Raw genomic sequence first — 18,511 nt, 5'->3', positions numbered from 1 at the left:
CAGCAGATTTATATGTTTAGTTTCCTGAGTTTTCAAGGGTAATATGAGCAGACTCCCTGTTGGGAGAGGACTCTGAGAACCCATTTTAGACCCTTTCTCATCCCTGCTATGTTCAGTCCAGCTAGTGCATTTTCCATCATAACCCCTTCTTACTGAGCCTTTTCAGTCTTTCTGGCTGTTTCCTTACCTGACAAGTCCAAAGGTACCCGACCAAACTACTGCTGGTCAGGGCAAGGTGAAATCTGTTTCTCCCATTGTTCTTTCATTTCTTGTTTGAAATATCATGCTTCAGCCTCATTTCCTAAAGCCCATCTCCATCTAGTTTATCTCTTTTCTATTTTGGCCTTCAGATGTCTTCAGCATTTATGTTCCAGTTTCTATTATGCCAGGCCAGACTTCTTCTATCCTCCTATTTGACTTCTCAACATCTGTTACTCTTTCTTTATTTCCCACCTCAGTTCCTTCCCTTTCACAAACTCTGTATCACTCTCCATCTGTTCATCCAACTTTTGCTCCAGGATGGTTTTACTTTCTACTTATGTGTAGTTCTCTTAAATGGTCTGTGGTCTACTCTTACTCCCTTTTCTGTCCACAGTCCTGGCCTTTGGCAGAGTTCACCTTTCCTCTGCTAGCTTCTGACTTCAGTCACTTTTCAGACTCAGCATCCAGGTCAGGCTCACATGTGAGAATGCCTACTCCATTTAGAAAGTTCTTGATCCAGTTTGTAATATGTGCTTCAGAAAATAAACGAAACAGACAAGGGGAAAAAAAAAAAAAGACAGTTGGATAGGGGCACAGCCTGCACACTAAATTAATTCTGAACAGGGTTAGGGTTATTTGCCACTTCTATCTTAATACTTCAAAAGCAGAGTTCCCATCTTTCATGAAGTGTGTGAATCTTTGCCTTTCTGTGCAAAATTCTTCCTCCAGTGAGCCCACTTTCCTTCTAATGCAGAATAGGTTAGGTTTTAAAATTTCCCCAAAAAGATAGTGATGTAAAGACTGTCACTCAGTCCTGTTAAAAATATTCCTGCTTTACAGTTTTAGGGCAGAGTCAGACCTCTTTATTCTTGGTGTATTATGTTGTAAAAGAGAGCACTTTTCTGTAAATAAAATATTCCTGCTTTACAGTTTTAGGGCAGAGTCAGACCTCTTTATTCTTGGTGTATTATGTTGTAAAAGAGAGCACTTTTCTGTAAATACAAGGCTTTAGTAAAATGTGCATTCTCCCTGGAAGATTTCAGCATTTTCCGATTGATGCCTTTTCTGGCACACATTATGTATCAAAACAGATTATGTTTCCCTCCTGTCTGCAACAATGCATGCTCAGGAGGAGAGCTACTGACCTACCGATAAGCGTGAACAGCTCACGGCAAGTGGTGAAGCGGAACTCCAGGAGCTGCAGGGAGAGCACTCCTTTCAGCTGTGCCATGCTGCCTGTCTCCTCCTCCTACTCCTCCTCTCCCACTCTCTTTTTCCTTCTCCTCTGTCTTCAGCTGTTACGCTTTCCCCAGACCCCTTGGCTTTGTTGTGCTGCGTGTCGGAATAGCAGGAGGGGGATTGGCCGATCGCCGGCTCAGAAGGCGCTTCCCAGCAGCTCACCCCATCCCACCCACGCACGCCCGGGCCGGGAAACGCGCGCGGGGCTGATGGAGGCGGAGAAGCAGGGCTGAAGGTTTGCAGCAGGGCTGAAGGAAGGTTTGCAGCAGCGCTGGGGGTGACAGCAGGCAGCCGAGCGCTCTGCAGCTTCGCCTGTCCCACCCCAGGTCCGGCACGGGCCCGACAATGGAGTACTGCCGCTGGACAGCCGCTGGCACCCTGCTTCTAGCCTCCCTTATCCTGGTAAATCCTTTTTCTTTCCTGCAAATATGTATTGCCATAGCTGATATTGTATCTTTGTGTATATATGCGGGTGGATATGTTTTTAATATGTTTTTAATCTCTTAGATTTTGTTTTAAACTAGTCGTGTAAATCTTACTCTCTCTAAAATACTGCAGGCTTGGAGCCTCGGTATTGTGGGTTGCTGCAGATTGAACTGAGAAGTTGATGTTGGCATCACGTTTCTAAACTTGGAGAGCAATGACCTGTGAATGGTGATTTAACTGCTTGGGATTTAGAGAGGAGCTGTTTCTCCCCTCTTTGAATAAAACTGTATCACGCTGTAATGTTCCTGGAATTTTCTTTCAAAAAAAAAGGTGGGGGGGGATAGTATTCTTCAGTTTGCACATGCAGAAAAAACAGGTACAGCATGTACTGAGCCTTTTCCTGAAGCCAGTTTAAATGAGCTGTAAGTAATTACAGATGTAAATTCGTGCTGTAAGTCATTACACAGTCAAGTTTATACCAAGTTTTGAAAGATATGTTATGTGATACCTGGTATACTTCGGGCCAGTAAACTTGATCATTACTCTATTATTTTCTCGTATTCTTATCCCAATTATCCTGATGGGGTGCTATGCTGTTTGATTGACAGTATGTGTTCCATTTTGACTCATTTTTATGAGTGGTATGTTTGCAATCAGGAAATCTGCAGTAAGGATATTAATAGGCACACAGTCTTGATACCATAGTCATCTTGGCATACATATGTTATCTTTTTCTGAAAATTTGCCTGAATGTAGTTGTTCAAGTGGCAAAGAACTGTTAAAAGAAATGTATGAACTTTATAGCAGCTTGCATCTTATGGATCTGTATAAAACAGTTCATGGTAATCATTGTAAACTAATCTTAACATGAGTTTTAGTAGCCACATGGGAACCTAAATAGTAGTATCATCCTATTCAAAATGCTTACTAAATATTACTGTATTATTGAAAAAAAAAAGAAGCTTTTGTTATAGAATCACTAAATATTAATTGATTACTAGAAATAATAATGCTGTCTGGACTGATCTAAAAGTCTTATTTTGTTTAAAGGTCTATTTTCCATTTAAAATTCACACAAAACCGCATTAAGTCAGCGTAGATTTTCTTTTGTTTATGAAAATGGGACATTTATAACTTGATGACTGTAATATATTATGAGCCAATCTTACAGGACTGATTTAGGGAAGATCAACACGAGATACGACTGAACAAGACTGTGTAAAGACTGTAGGATTTGGCCACATGTTAAGTTCATACTCATAATATTTGTACATCACTCTGCTGCTTGTGAATTAAGTTCTCAGTCCCTGATTCATGAAAATAAATAGTATATTCTGCTGCCAACTATTATGCATTATATTCCACGCTATACTAGTTTGTATTTGTATGACTTACCCTGCCTCAAGAGATTTGCCACCACCTCCCACCAAATCTCTTTGTGCCTTAAGAATAGTGATGTGAAGCAAGCTTAACTTTCTTTTTTAAATCAGACCATTCTTTTTCTCTTCCATAGTCAGGAAAATCTCTCCCTTGCTTTCAGCAGGAGATTAGGTAAACATGCAAGTATTTGACTTACAGCTTGGCTAGAGATAAAGATAAATTGTTGGCTACCTTGGTGTACGTGTTCCTACTGTAGTTTATTGCAGCATGAGTTCACAGAAGGCATGGTAGAAAGCTCACAGATGTTTTTGAGAAAAAAAAAAAGCATTGAATCAGGCCTGTGACCTGGATATTAGCATCCTAGTTACTAGTTTTAGTTAAGTAGATGGAGCAAGTTTAAAATGTATGACACTCAGCATTTGGATTAATGTGTATCACCTTGAATCTCAATAAAAGCCCCATCTTGCTCACAATAACCAACACCAGCAGCTTCTAGCACTCTAGTTACATCAGCAGAGGTTCACAATTGTTATAAGGCTGTGCAAATAAATACTTACAGGATTGGTCTTGTAATAATTTATCACATGTTCCTAAATTTTCATTAAGACACTGTAGAGCAAAGTAGCACCTAAAGTCTTTGTTCAGCATCCTTGTCTGAGAAAGGAGGTTGCACAGCCCGGGGACATGCACAGCCTATGCACATGTGATGCTAAGGTAATCTTAGCAGCCCTCAAGCTGTGACAAATCCATGGACAGCGACATCAATAACCTCTCCTGTTTCTCTCATTAGCAGGTGCCTGGAGTGGTATAGTAGGGAGTGTAGCTCACTACTCCATCTGGGTTCTTAACCTTTTTCAGAAGAAATTTTATTCATTTTCAGTAGAGTGGTACTTGAGTAAGGTCAGTGGTGGTCAATAGTTTATTTTATTAACTGCACTAGAACTTGTGCCATACTCAGAGATCCAGTTTCCCTGGCATAAATGTGGATTAGGTACTTCCACGGCATTTTGAGAATTTGAACCATAACACTATGATGCCTATCTTGAAAAAGTAGTATCAGACTAAAAGTAGCTTTCAAGTTTCTCGTGAAGTTTCTCTCTTTCCAGAGGAAGACCATGTATGTGGAGAATTTTGCTTATTGTTCTGTGAACTTTTGCATGCTAAGGAAATATTAGCATACCAGTTTCAAGAGCAACAAAAGAAAGCAGGCATTCTGTTCCAAAGATTTTCCTCTCTATTAGTTTATAAATAAAAGCTTAACACAAGGAAATCACAGTTGTCCAACTCAAAGGAAATGTGACTAAAACCATAACCAGCCATGTGTTCAACCAAACTTGAAGTTACATCATGTGATGTCAGAAGGGCATTTAATCACAGTTGCATTTGGTATTTGCATTTGTTATTTGCATCTTTTCAGCAGCATTTTTTTTAGCCCTCTTTGTTGCTGTTATGATACTTACAGAAGTAAAAGTAGTAACTGTAATAAAGTGCTTATGTTTTTCTGCAGGATTTCTTTCTTTTGCTATGCTAATTTATATGTGAAAAATAGTCAAGCACAATAGTCCATTTCTTCCAGGCTCTTTGACATTACACTTCCTGGTTATCAATCTGGATCTGTCTTGAATGACTACAAGCACAATTAGCCAGTGAAAGGAATATAATATTTCTTATTTACATCTTACTGTACAAAGCTTGACAGTTTTTCCTTTCATTTGTAGATAGGTCTACCTACTGTTGTAGTCTGCTCCTCATTTCTACAACTGTAGCTGTATTGAGAGGTTTCTTTCCAGTATAAGGTCTAAAGTACACACATATATGTTCATGCATAATTATGTATGTGTACAGACTGGCATTTAACACATCAGGTGGGTAAGGATGCACTGAAATACAAAGCTGAGATTTATTCATGCTACAGAGTGCATAATTTCTCACCATTGTGGTTTGTGACCAGTGCTGCTGTATTCCAAATATCTCACGTCTATAAACCAAAACAATTTCTTATGTGAAGGACTAGATGCTAGTAAGTATGTATGATCAGAATTTCTTACTGTATTACTTTAGATTTCTGTGTTTGGACCTATTTTATTGACCTCTTCCTTCAGATTTTTTTTTTTTTTAAAGTATATAATTTGTTTACTCTTTTTCTGTCAAGTGCAGAGACTTGTGTGAGCTGAACTAAGGTTGTGCATTGGAATTTTTTTTTTAGATTTCAGTGAATGGTTTTGGGTTTTAGTGAATAGTTTTTAAGTCAATACTTAATGTAGGCTGTTGAGCTACTGGTCTGCTTCACCAGTGTGAGTAAGTTTAACATGTTCTTTTAATGACTTTCATAGATTCATAGGCCTGCGAAAGAGTAATTAAAAAAGGTATGAAATTGAACACTGTGGAGAGACTGAGGATTGGGATATGGTCATCTCTATTCAAGGATCTGTCAGCTGGACAAACTTCAATGCTCAGAAGGTTCACAAGTTAGTGTCAAGCCTGAGTGGGCCACATGACCAGAAAAATAATTCTTAAGGAGAGGACTGGCAATCTCTGCATGACTGAATTTTCACTGAAGCAAATAAAAACTGAATCCCATATAACTGTGTTGTTGGCCATCCAAATATAACCTCATGGTTTCTGTTACAAAGTTGTATTGTCAAATCTGCAGGCAGAAGCATTGTTTTTATTGCTTTTTTAGCTATTTTCTTCATCTTGTAGTAAGACTCAGAACTGTATGGGAAACAATTATATGGGAGGAAAATGGGAAATTGCAGTTTGTGTTCTCTTGTATGAGGAGGAAAGAATAGTAAGATCGTCCCAGCCCAAACCAAGGACTTCTCATCTAACAGACAACAACTAATCAAAGATTGTCAGGAAATGTTTAATGTCACCAGAATATGGTACTGTGGTATGAGACATGACTAATTCTAACTCGTGAGTTAGCCTGCTGTTGGGTTCTCCATCTTCTCATGTCAGCTTATGAACAGTAGGCTTGTCTTAACAGGTGGCTGTCCAGCTTTGCATATGCAAGGTCTTATAACATTTTCTGACTCTTACATATATGTTCAGGCAAAATGGGGCGAGTAAGTAATAGCTATACATAGAGTGGGAAAATCTTCTCTAGGTCCTTGACCCTGTCCAGTGTTGAACACAGACCAATAATACTTAAAGCTTAATACAGTCTGATCATTTAGATATCCTTCTATCTCAGGGAATGTAAAACATTTCATCATCAGTCTGAGTTTTCCTATCATGCAGACTAAGACTCACTGTACACGTGCAGACCTGTTTAGAGCTAATTAGCTCAAATTTTTCCTTTGGCAAAAGGGACAAAGAAGAGGGTCCTCTACTGAGGATTATAGATATTAGGAAGATTTAAAGGTTGGTATTATGGTTTTAAAGGTTTCATTCATCTTTCAAGATTTTATGCAGTATCTTATCTTTCTCTTTCGAAGGTCCTCTCACAGTTGGATAGTGTCGTGAGCATTTTAAAGATTTTGTCCTTTTTGGAGATGGCATACACCGTTCTCAGACTAACTCATAATAAAAATGTAATTGTTCATAAGCACAATATTAGCTGAGATTGAAGAGCAAGGTTCTCATCTACATAAATTGATTTGCCTCTGGAATGCAACTGTGCTGAGTTCCATCTGTTTAGAATTTGTACTGAAGTATTTTCATTTAATAACTGATTTTATTTTGAGCTTTTACTTGTAGTATTTAGATGTTATGCACAGGAGCAACTAAAACCTCCGAAAACATTGGTTATGAATATTGTCTTGTGAAACCTCTGAGGGGCCAATTTATCTTAATTTCAACAGAACACCTTTGCTGGGTATTTGGGGTTTATTACAGTCTGAAACTTAGTGTGCACATTGCAGGTTACTGTAGGCTGGGGTTTTCTCTCTGCTTGACTGACAGTGAGATGTTACCATATCAGATATTACTAACTCCAAATGAATTTCCTTTTTTTTTCTTTTTCTTCCTTCAAATACCCTGTTTAGAATTTCATTTGACGTTTGACCATCTTGACTTCTTTTTGCTGCAAGAATCCATATTTCTTACAAAACTAGCCAAAGTTGCAGTGAAATTGGAGGGGGGAGGAAAGCAGTGTATTTGTTAGATTTAATTTTCTCCCAAAGCAAGTATATGTAGAAATCTTAACAGTTTTTCTAAGCCTGTGAATTATTTGGTCACTGCCATCGGGGGCAGTCTTTCTTCTTATTCATTGGTTCTACTGTGCATTTATTTTCACATGGTTTTCACTTCAGTCTTCACTGCCTTTATGGAATGTCTTCCAAAGCTTCAACCCTTTAGATTTCTGCCTTTCAAGGACTTCCCATAGAGCAAGCTCATCAGAGGGGTATCAGGGTAGAGAAAAGGGGAGTGTGAAAACGTAAGACATCCTGAAATAAATTCCAAGAGTGCTCAAGAAATGAGACAGGAAATTATGTGCAACTTATAATAAATTCAAACTGTCCCATAACATAAGTATAACTCATTTTGTTTCCATATGAATATAATGTGTGGGTGTCAAATTTCCCCTTCCAGCGTTGTTGGATATAATCTCAGTCCCTGTTTGAAGTTTGCTAGTGTATTGTTCAGGTTCTGCACTGTATCAACAGACCCAGATATGAAAGCAAATAAAGGAAGCAGTAAGATTTACTGTTTTGGTGCTAGCATCAGATTGGTGATTTATTTGTTTATCTATTTGCTTACTGGTTTATTGAAATCATGTATTTTTTTCTGTTGTTTAGTGCAAACATAACTGCCCTTAACAAGCCCAGGGCTGCCTCTTCGTATTGTAAATGTTTTTTGGATATGACATTTTCATAGTTCCTGTGACTTTTAAAGCAGGAGAAAGGATTTTCACGTTACTGTGGTATGGCTGATATGTTCCTTAAAGGTCCAGCCATGTTTAAAAGACAGAAGATCTGAATTAGCTGAAAGGGAGAGGCAAGCACTTCAATAGAAATTTCTGAAACTAAAAACTTTAGCTGCCTTAATTTTAATTGTAAGATTCTCCCAATCCAAACTTTAGCAGTCTTCTCATTCTCTGATGGCTCACCCACCCATCAGTGCTGGTGAGCATCTGTCAAGAGGGAGTGCGTTATCCCCTTACCAGAGCTGAAGACTGACTTAGAGAGGAATGCATATCCTTTCTGTGTAGCATAATGGTTCAAAGTGTGGATGTGTAGTTTCTTTTATTTGGTGAGAGCAATGGAAACATAAGTATTTTCATCACATGTAATATTAGAGAGCAGCATGAAAGTAGCAGCAGTTTTTGTCCTGACAGTCTTTAAGTCCTTCCTAAACAGTGCAGTTTAATGTAAATTAATGGAGGAAAAAAATATGGTACTTTTAAAACACTCCTCCACCTTGGGACTGTAAACTCTCAACAACTGAGCGTATACTGCTTTAAAGAAATGTATTTATTAATTTGAGATCAATTATTTGGTGATAAAGGGATAAATAAATACATTCAATAAACTGTGAGGTTTATAGCTACTTCCTAGGGTCTAATGAGCTTTTTTTCTCTTCTGTTATCTCTTTATTTTTGGTTACGATATGGAATCTTGAGCTTTTTTAATTATTTCCTTCCTCCCTCCCTCCTCCTTTTCCTCCCTTCCTCCCCCCCCCGCCTTTCTTTCTCTTTTCCCTCATTCTCTCTTTACCCCCTATTTTTTACATAAATATTTCCATCTCAGTTTTCCTGCCTCCAGCAAGGCTTAATGTTTCAACCCTTTATATGGCCCCTTGTTGATAAAATAAACACACATCTCCATGAGGTAACTGAGGGAGATGGCAGACCATCAGAAGAATAGGAGGTTTCATTTGTTTTGAATAAACCTCATAATTGTGGATGTTACCTGAAATTACACAACTCTCTGGAAAGTTCTTCTCCCTTGTCTGAAATGCCTCCTGACCAGAGTATCTTCTTCCTGTTGCAACCTATGGCACCTTGCCTTAATGCTCTGATCTGCTCCAGGTGAGTCTGAACCATTCTAGGGCTGAGGAACCCATTAAAATCTGTGCTGATGCAACAATGTCTTCTAGTTCAGGTTTTCAGAATCAGAGTTTCTAAAGCCAGATCACATGGGGTTTGGTGTACATTAGGGGACTCACTGTTTAACATTGTGCCCTGTATAGAGGGTTAGGCTGGCTAAATATCTGAAGCTTAAGGTCAATTTACTAAAGCAAAGGAAAATGATTAATATAAATTTCTTTGATATAGTACCCTGCCTCTTTGGGCGAGGCCGTGAAGCTTGCAGTGTCAGACATGTGTTAGCCATTTTTCCCTTAAAGCACACTACCCAGCCAGCACACACCTTTCATTTCTTACCACTGAGAAATCACTTGGCATGCAGTAGGCCTCATCAGAGATAAAAATTTTAATTTTCTCTCGTCTCTTTTCTGTGAACCTTGTAGGATTTTCCCCACGTGCAGTTTTTGCTACGTGGAACACAAACCCGAAGTGCAAGATGCACTTTTGAGCCCATGCTGTTGGGTGGGTTCTGAATTCGAAAAAGTGATTTCACCCATCGTGCATCTGAACCAGTCCTAGCCTTGAAAACCTTTCTGAGTCAATTACGCGACAAGTCTGAGGCTGAGCCAGCTTGGACCTGCTCTGTATTGGATCACCCATGCCTGGTGTTTACACCAACACAGCAGGATTTAAATACAACAGGGTCTTGTAACTTGAGTCTCTGAAAGCAAAAAAAGAAAGCTCTTGTATTCACATGGCTCTCCTGGTGTGTATTTTCATATGGGTAACTGGAGTGAGAGATAGGACTGATCTGAGCTTTATGAGGCACTGTTATAAAATGTTATAGGGAACTCAGCATGCACGACGTTGAAGTGATATGGTGTCAGCTCCATCCTCTGCCAGCAACCCCCTTTCCCGCCCCTCCAGCTGGCTGCTGCCCTTCTAGAAGAAAAAATGAGCTCACGTTTGGCACATTTCTCCTGGGATACAACTTCCAGTCCAGGTTTAGGAATGGCTGTTTAGGTCCTAATGTCCTGAGGCGGCTGTTAATTGATTCTTCCCTGTGTTGTTACAGACAAGAAACTGTGTACTCCCTATTATAAGTTTTAAGAGGCTGCAGATATACAGCACAGCTATATGGTTTGCTTCAGGGCAATAGGAATCCTTTGGGACCATGAGGACAGCACTGGTAGTGTTCTTATCCTTCAGAGACCACTTGACCAGTGGAGATGTTAATGTCAGAGGGTGCAGCCGTGTACAACACAGACTACAGACATTGTGTTTTCAGGATGACAGAGTTCAGTGTGACACTTTGTCCTATTACTTGTGCATTAGCCATATCAGTTCATGGTTATGGTTAGGAGGAGAGGGTAGGAGAGGAGAGGTTATATCCCCATCAGTGAACCTTTGCTTTCCTGTGCAAAAGGAAAAAGGTGCTACCATTTTCCTGTTTTCTTTCCCCTTAGTAGAGGAACCTGTCTTGCAAGAGCCTGTCTTGCAAGACTGAGCTGTGAAGAGTACGAGAAGACAAAAGGCACTGAAAAGAATTAACAGGAAATTTTACTTGTGTCCCTGGGAAATGAGCTAGCTATATGCATATCAGGTGTTTTCCTTCAGGGTAAAGAAAAATCATCTACGTATTGCTCTTTCCCTTGTTTGTGTTCACAGGACCAGAATAAGCATTGGAAAACTGCAAGAGGATCTTGGTGAGATTTCCTCTTCTATCCCCATCAAGGTGTTTTCCCCTGTTTCTTTTAAGTGATGGATGATTTAGGGCAAGAAAAAAGAGTAAATTAAAAAGTACCCAGAAGGAGTTTTGGACTTTTTTGTTTATTCCTTTTTCAGAGACTGAGAAAATAAATCCTGGCACCTTTATCTGCACTAGCAAAGTCTGAGCATAAAGTAATTACCCAGAGTACAGAATGTACACACTCACATGTGTGTGTGTGCTCCTATACCAGTGCCTTCCTTGATGTGTGGAGACACTCAGATCAAGGGTTCCTGTACCAGGGGTTTTCCATGGGAAATACTCTCTCAATCACCTCGGAGGCCTGTTGCTTTTTCTTGCAAGTGAAAAGGAGGCAGAAATTCCCAAGTTAATTCCAAGACTGTGGAAACCTGGGGCAGGTGGTCTGGCACTGTTCAGCTTACAGTTGTATACCCAATAGGAGGGAGCTGTCACCCTCCAGGGACGATGGGAGACAGTGTACAAGGGTTCACCTCAAGATGTCTGATGCTCATTGCAGCTCTTTTCCTTTCACATTGTTTGCCTGAGAAAACAGTGTTTTAGCAGTATTTTGAACAGTTCTGTAGGCATCCTTTTGATCTGGTCATGTGGAACAGCCTGCAGTTAATCAAGGCAGCAGTTGCACTCAGCATGTCAGGTGTGGTAAACAGCTCTACACAAGGGTGCCTCTCTTCATCTTTTAACTTCTGTGAGAACAGAACTTCCATTAATTTGGTAAGTGTGTCAGGTAGGCAGGTTTTTCTGTTTTGTGTGGTCCTTCTGGGGGCTGGCTGGGTGGCAGGTCTGGTGGCAGAAGTCCTTTTCTTACATGTACATGGGATACAGACAGGACAAGGGAAAGACAAGCTATTTCCCATTCCAGCTAAACAGTATTCATCTATCCTGACCCTGAAGCTGACCCTTGGGAAAAGAAAATGCGTTGGCATTCATTCCCATGAAGTCCTTGAAAGTGTTGGTAAGTCTAGCTTGGAGACCTCTGCTTTCATGAGGTGCTTGAAGTGAAGAGATACCTGCTTGGAACTGAAGGACAGCTATTGTTGTGGGGAATCGTAGTGCTTCCAGGGAATTATGCTCTCACAAGTTTAAGTCTCACTTTAATAAGTCCATTCTTCAGTATGGTACCATGTCTTGGTTTAAAGAGAAAAATTGGGGCACGAACCCCAATAAAATGAACTCACTCCTCTTTGATTTACTCCCCTTCCCCAATACAGAGAGACAAAATATGTGAGGGGGTTATAGGTGAAAAAAATAAGTTTCCTATAAGGAAAATAGTAGCAAAAACAGTAATACCAGCAGAAGGGTTCAAATCAACAACAGAGAGAGAGAAATGCTTCTAGTTTCTTCCTCCCTCCAACTCCCAGGGCAAAACAAGAAAGAAAATAGCAGGGGCTCCCACACTGGACCAGGTAGAACACAATGGAAACGATACCTGGAGAGCTAGTTCAGTCAAACCAGGGGCCTCTCTGCTGAGATGCCAACTCAGTGGTGGCAGCATGGATGCAGGAGCTCTCACCCTGTCAGCGGCACCAGAGGATCCAAATGTCAGTGAACTGCAGCAGCTGGGTTGGGGGTGACCCCTGGCCTGCTTTGATCCCAGCCCAGCATGGCAAGTCAGCGGCTCCTGGCTTTTGCTGCAGTTCCCTGCACTAGAAATGGTTTCTGGCAGCGATGTGACAGCTCCCAGCTTTGCTGCTGTTGCAGCGGCAAAGAAGTGGTTGCCAGCGGTGACTGAGACCCTGGAGCAGTTCCAGCTTGCAGCAAAACCCCTCTCTCCACTCTGAGTGGGCAGAGTAGCCCTCTCAAATGACATAATGGTATGAATATTGATCGCTATAGCTCCCTCCCCTGGCTTTTGGCCATAACATACAGTTATTCTGGAAGAGTAGATGTGTTTTGGTTACACAGTATCATTTAAAATCGCTATCACCGCCGAGACCCGGGTTCGATTCCCGGTCAGGGCCGCTCCCGGGCAGGTGGGGCTCGTTAGCCCTTAAAGGCAACCCACCTACGTCCTGAGGACCTCACTGCCACCGTCCAAGCTCGCTTGGCCCCGGCAGATGAACCTTAGGATTAAAGGGTGGGCTCAGTTCCGCGCACACTGTGTCTCACCTAAAAAATCCAATGCGCAGGCTGGAAGGTGTAAAGACCTTCCCCGGATCTTCGCTTGTGAAGACTGGCCATTATTATCATTTAAAATGATGTGCAACTCTTTGTCTACATACATTAAACTTTTTTTACTTTTTTGGTGTACTGAAAACTGGATGTGTCAGAATATTTTTCTTACAATGTTTCCAAGATATTCACTCTTAAAAAGTTTCAACACCTAGTCAGAAATATCTTGCATGTTAACGTTTTGTTTCACAGTAACTACCAATATTAATTCAAGTGGCTGCAAATTTATTCTGCCCTGCCTTCTTTCAAAAGTCAGAGATTTCCAAGCAGTTTCCCATCTGGGCTATAATCCGGCTGTTACCTTGGATAGAATGCAAAAAAGATACATAACATTGTGCAAATGAAATCTTACAAACCACGTATTTACATTGTATGAAGCTTTGAAATACTTTTTTTTAAATTTATTTTTAATAATGAGGTGAGGTCACTGGCCTTGTCTCCTGCTGTTACACACCTAGATAAGTGATGAGAGCAGTTTCTTCCTGGTTCACTACAGACAGCATTTTAGTACTGTGTGAAATATATATTTAATCTCAGTGACAAACTAACATCAAAGGATGATCAAGCATTACTCAAAGAAGGCGAATGTGTGGCTTGGCAAGAATTCACATAGGGATGCACTTAGACTTATCTGAAAAAGGAGGGCAGAAAGATCTGTGTAGGAAAAAGTACTAGTTTTCTGTACCTAACATGATTTTCAAAGTAATGAAAGACAAATTTAGGCAGTGGCCTCAGAAGAACCTTGCATATTATCACTGACAGTTCATCATACCCTGAAACAGTGGGGATATGATAAGAACCAGATGATATAAATTTCTTAACCAAACTCAGCAGTTCATATTATCTGTGAAATTACTGTCTTAAATTATTTATCAGTACCTTAGGTCCAACAAGCATTTAAGTGCATTTTTCACTATTTGTATTGCTCTTTAATCTAGGGAACACACTGGGTGCTTGAAAAATACGGCCTCAGCAGCATTTTACTGGGGTGGAAGACTGGATGCCTCAGAAGCAGAGGAAAAGTTAAACAACATGATCTGCATTTATACACACTCCTTCCTATGTCACACTGACAGTTGAATTCTGTAGGGATCACACTGTTACATACAAAATTTTACATTCATTTTCAGTATATGATTTTCAGTATGTGACTAAGATTTATTTTTTTGAAGTTGAACTTATATTACAGACCTTAGGACATGAACAGAAGTTGTGCTACTCTTCATGTTTCTGCCTCTGTGCACCCAAACGCGTTTTCACACACATGGTTTTAGAAGAGATGTAGTTCTTATCAGGGCTGTGACTCCTGGATGTCCATGTAGCTGTAGTGATTTAAGGAGGTGTGACACTTGTGTTTTTCACATACTATTCCAGATAGTTTAAGTTATTTCTCTGTACTGTGTGTTAGTGGAAAGGGTAGGAAAGACCTCTTAATATGAATACCTGAATACCTGACAACTCTTTAATAAATTTGGAAATTACTGTTAAAACACTAAACCTAGATTTTTTTTAAAAAGTCAAATTGGATACTCTTTTAGTCTTACTTGATTATGTCAGATTACTTTCATTTGTATTATAAGAAGTTGACTTGTAGTTTAAAGACTTTTTTTTTTTTTTTACTACTTAAGCATCTTCACCTGAGTACCTTGTTTCCAGTGATTTCATTTTTGGTACATGATCCTTTTTTGCTTTCTGGTCCAATAGCACAAACTGTTCATCCTCTTTCTCATTAAGCTACTCTTTGGGAATTCTCCTGCCTGTTCCCACTTTAGCTGAGGGGTTGGGTGGTAGCTGCAAGATCACTATCAGATTAAGTGTGTATTAAGATAATAAGGTACTAAGAAAGAGCTGGTTTTGATTGGTATTAGCAGATTTATTTGTTTTATGTAGGTCACTGATTGCAGGTAACATTTCTGACTTGATGCTCTTGATGTCAGGATATCCTGAGTTTTGTGTGGACAGAAGAGTGGGTGTTTCATGGGAAGCTCAGGCTGAGACCCTCCCTAGAATGGACAGAAGGGATAAGGCAGGTCTTCTGGTACCAGCAGCAGGGCATAATGAATCTTGGTGACTGCATTTTACATCTTTAACATACAGTGGCATTTTGAGAAGCACCTGTCTGGGGTACCTCTGCCAGAGGTAAAGGACTTTTTCTAAGGGGGGGGTGTTACTTAAAGTAAGACTTAAAGGCTTTAAGTGGTGGCAGCTTTATTCCTTGCAGCTTTAGGGGCATGTACCCCCCTTTACTTTTTTTCTCCTTTTTTTTTTTTTTTGCCTCTGTTTACTTGTTATGACAGGAACTTTAGGACTTCAAAGGAATACTGTAGCAGTTCTTGCATTGCAGAACTCTTGACTGTCACTTTAATATTAAATTTTAAGTGCAGTTCATTTTGCTGAAAGTGGGTAGAAATTGCTAACTACCCTTATAAGCTACTTTTGAAAAAGTCTGTACTTAACAGGAAATTCTTAGCTAGTAATTTCTATATATCCTTTGAAGCTGGAATAGACCTGTAATGGACAACTGTCTTCAGATTAAAAATTACTTTTCAGGTATTACTAGAATTTCAAGCTCAACCTTACCCATGTAATTCACAGAATGCAAAACCACTTTACTTTCTTTAACATTAGACGTGAATGGAGTTGAAATGAATTATGTTTATTTCACCTGCTGAAAGAAAACTTCGAGCCTGTTCCAGTTTGTGATCACGTGTTTTCTGGGTATATATAGGTCTTATAGCAAATCTTGGAATGAAAGTAACAGGCTCATGGATCTCCTCTGGATGAAATTACAATTTATGTTGGGAAAATCTGAACCCTTTCTGAATGTCTAGCTATGCTGATGCCTATAATTTATGGTGAGGTAAGAGTAATTTGTTCACATGACTTTACCTTGCAACCCATTTTAATTATGTCTTTGGGCTTTCAACCAGTGGTGAATGATCACGACATGCACCCATCTGTAGTTGGAAGGTATTTGTTTTCTTGTAAACAGACACATGTCTGTATCTTCTCCTATCTCATGTGTAAATGTTAATGAGATCTAGAGACTGGTACACATCTGGCCATAGTTGAAATCTGATGACTTATGTAACTTTAGTTTTTATGTTTACCCTTGCAATTATTGCGCTGAAATCAAAACTTTTTGCATTTTAATAAAGGTAAGATAAAATGAGAATATAAAATAATTTTTTTACGCACATTAGACAAATCTGGTATCATCTCTCACAGACTAAATTAATGTTCTGTTTTTGCATACGAATAACAATATTCAAGACTGGTATATTTTGCCATATTGCATTACCAAACTTCTACATAGCTTCACTGAAGGTAAAATTATTTCACTGTTAAGCTCTCTCAAATAATCTATTAGGTTGCCATCAACCAAGAGGCTCTGGTCCATGGCAAGTTCAGTATGCCTTCTGGCAGCCAGGAGGGCCAACCGTGTCCTGGGGGGCATCAGGCAAAGCATCGCCAGCTGGTCAACGTGAGGGATTGTCCCACTCTGCTCTGCACTGGGGTGGCCTCACCTTGACTATTGTGTGCAGTTTTGGGCACCACAGTACAGGAAAGATACTAAGAAATTAGGAAGTGTCCAAAGGAGGACGACAAAGATGGTGAGGGGCCTTGAGGGTAAACCGTATAAGGTACGGCTGAAGCCACCTGGTTTGCTCAACCTGTAGATGAGACCTCATTGTGGTCTACAGCTATTGCATGAGGGGAAGCAGAGGGGCAGGCACTGATCTCCTCTCTGTGGTGATCATTGACAGGACTCAAGGAAACATTATGAAGCTGAGTTGGGGAAGGTTTAGGTTGAATATCAGGAAAATGTTTTTCATGCAGGGATTAGTTGAACACTGGAATGGCCTCTCCAGGGAAGTGGTCACAGTTCCAACCCTGTCTGAGTTCACAAAGCATTTGAATGATACTTTCAGGCACATGGTGTGACTCTTGGAGTGTCCTGCACAGGGCCAGGAGTTGAACTCAATGATCCTGATGGTTCTTTTCCAACTCAGCATGTTCTATGGTACTATGAAAGCTGAAGTTGATTGATGTAACATGAGCTGGCTGTGATGCTGATGTTTCTCTGTTCAAGGTGAGCCACTTAAGTCTCCCTCATATGGTTGTTTTGCCTACTTATTTATTTCAAATACACTTAAAAAGTTATTCACTAGTACTGTCACACAGCACAAATCAAGCTTTGAAGGAGAATACTGCCTGGTCTCCATCAGACACAGACATATCACATGCATCTGTGCGAGATTATTCAGGTTTTTTCAGCACAACCATGTTGACCATGAGGAACAATATCTATCTAAACTGTTAAATCATTTGTGTCCATATGAATCTGTGTCTGAAGTGCATTTGCATGAATGAAAATGAAGTGCTAAATACAGATATAGCTGCTTTATTTGGGGCGGTATTGCTGTGCATTTATGACTTAATCCTCAAAGAGCTGAGTATTTCTGAGTCCGTCAGTGCTGCTTCTTTATAAGGTTCTTTCTGCGCAACCACTGGCATTAACAATAGCACTGCCTGGGTCTGTGCCTGACAGTGCTTAACCGGCTCTTCAGGTAACTTGCACTTTCTTTTTTAAACTCTCAAATACTAGGGATAAAACAGCTAGAGAAACCTTAGTCCAGCAAGTTTTATAGGAGATCTTCAGGCAGAGACAAAGTAATGATAGTTCTAATTTCTTATGGTGAGTGTGTGAAAGTCATTATCTTTAATACCTTTGTATCGTGTTGATTCACTTTGTTGTGTTTCAGTTTTTTCTTAAGACCGTCTTTGAAGACACCTTTCAGTATACCCTTTCATAGTTTCTAAAATAGCAGCACAATTTCAGAGCAAAGTTTATTATGTCTATAATACTCTAACTCTCCCTTTTAATCAGAAAAAATCCTTTGTCTCACTGTTGTCCAAAGTGCTCCTTTAGAATGGTCTTCACTAGCTTCAAACTCTGAGACAAAGTAGGATATTCAAGGGATGAAAGTGAATTCATACACCAATCACGACTAAAGAACTGGCTACCAATCAGTAGGCATGTAAGAGAAGAACAGGTTTATTCAATTTATTCAGCACTTTCAATAACTAGGATGATATCTAGTTAGGAAAAACCCACATTAAACTAGCAGCAGTATTTTTTTAACCTTTCTTTCCTGATTTTTTTTTTTCCTTCTCCCTCTCTTCAGAGCTCCAGAACAGCTCGCTCAGAGGAAGATCGAGACTCGCTGTGGGATGCCTGGGGTTCATGGAGTGAATGTTCACGCACTTGTGGAGGAGGGGCTTCATATTCACTGAGACGTTGTCTGAGCAGCAAGTAAGTGTCTGAATGATTTTTATTTTATTGATGGGAAAATTCAACTTACTTGTATGTA

The 18,511-nt window shown here is 39.9% G+C and overlaps 1 protein-coding gene across 6 annotated transcripts in view; it reads left to right on the top strand.

Annotated features, from left to right (window-relative positions):
* The first annotated feature begins 1,650 nt into the window (after positions 1 to 1,650).
* Positions 1,651 to 18,511, top strand: part of ADAMTSL1 (ADAMTS like 1) — a 180,373-nt gene continuing 163,512 nt past the window's right edge. For 5 of the 6 annotated variants that reach the window (XR_007630626.1, XM_050329953.1, XM_050329950.1 and 2 more), the window contains exons 1-2: positions 1,651 to 1,842; positions 18,326 to 18,453. Coding sequence is in view for 4 of the 6 variants with exons in the window: in XM_050329953.1 (XP_050185910.1) it covers positions 1,786 to 1,842; positions 18,326 to 18,453 (185 nt within the window). In the remaining 2 variants the exon portion in view is untranslated. Of the gene's footprint in view, positions 1,843 to 18,325; positions 18,454 to 18,511 lie in introns of those variants that run through there. The other variant, XM_050329954.1, reaches the window with a different exon arrangement.

This window comes from Myiozetetes cayanensis, unplaced genomic scaffold (genome assembly GCF_022539395.1).
Source record: "Myiozetetes cayanensis isolate MyiCay16 unplaced genomic scaffold, myiCay2020 scf4, whole genome shotgun sequence".
NCBI classification, from domain to species: domain Eukaryota; kingdom Metazoa; phylum Chordata; class Aves; order Passeriformes; family Tyrannidae; genus Myiozetetes; species Myiozetetes cayanensis.
This window is presented reverse-complemented; position numbering and strand designations above follow the sequence as displayed.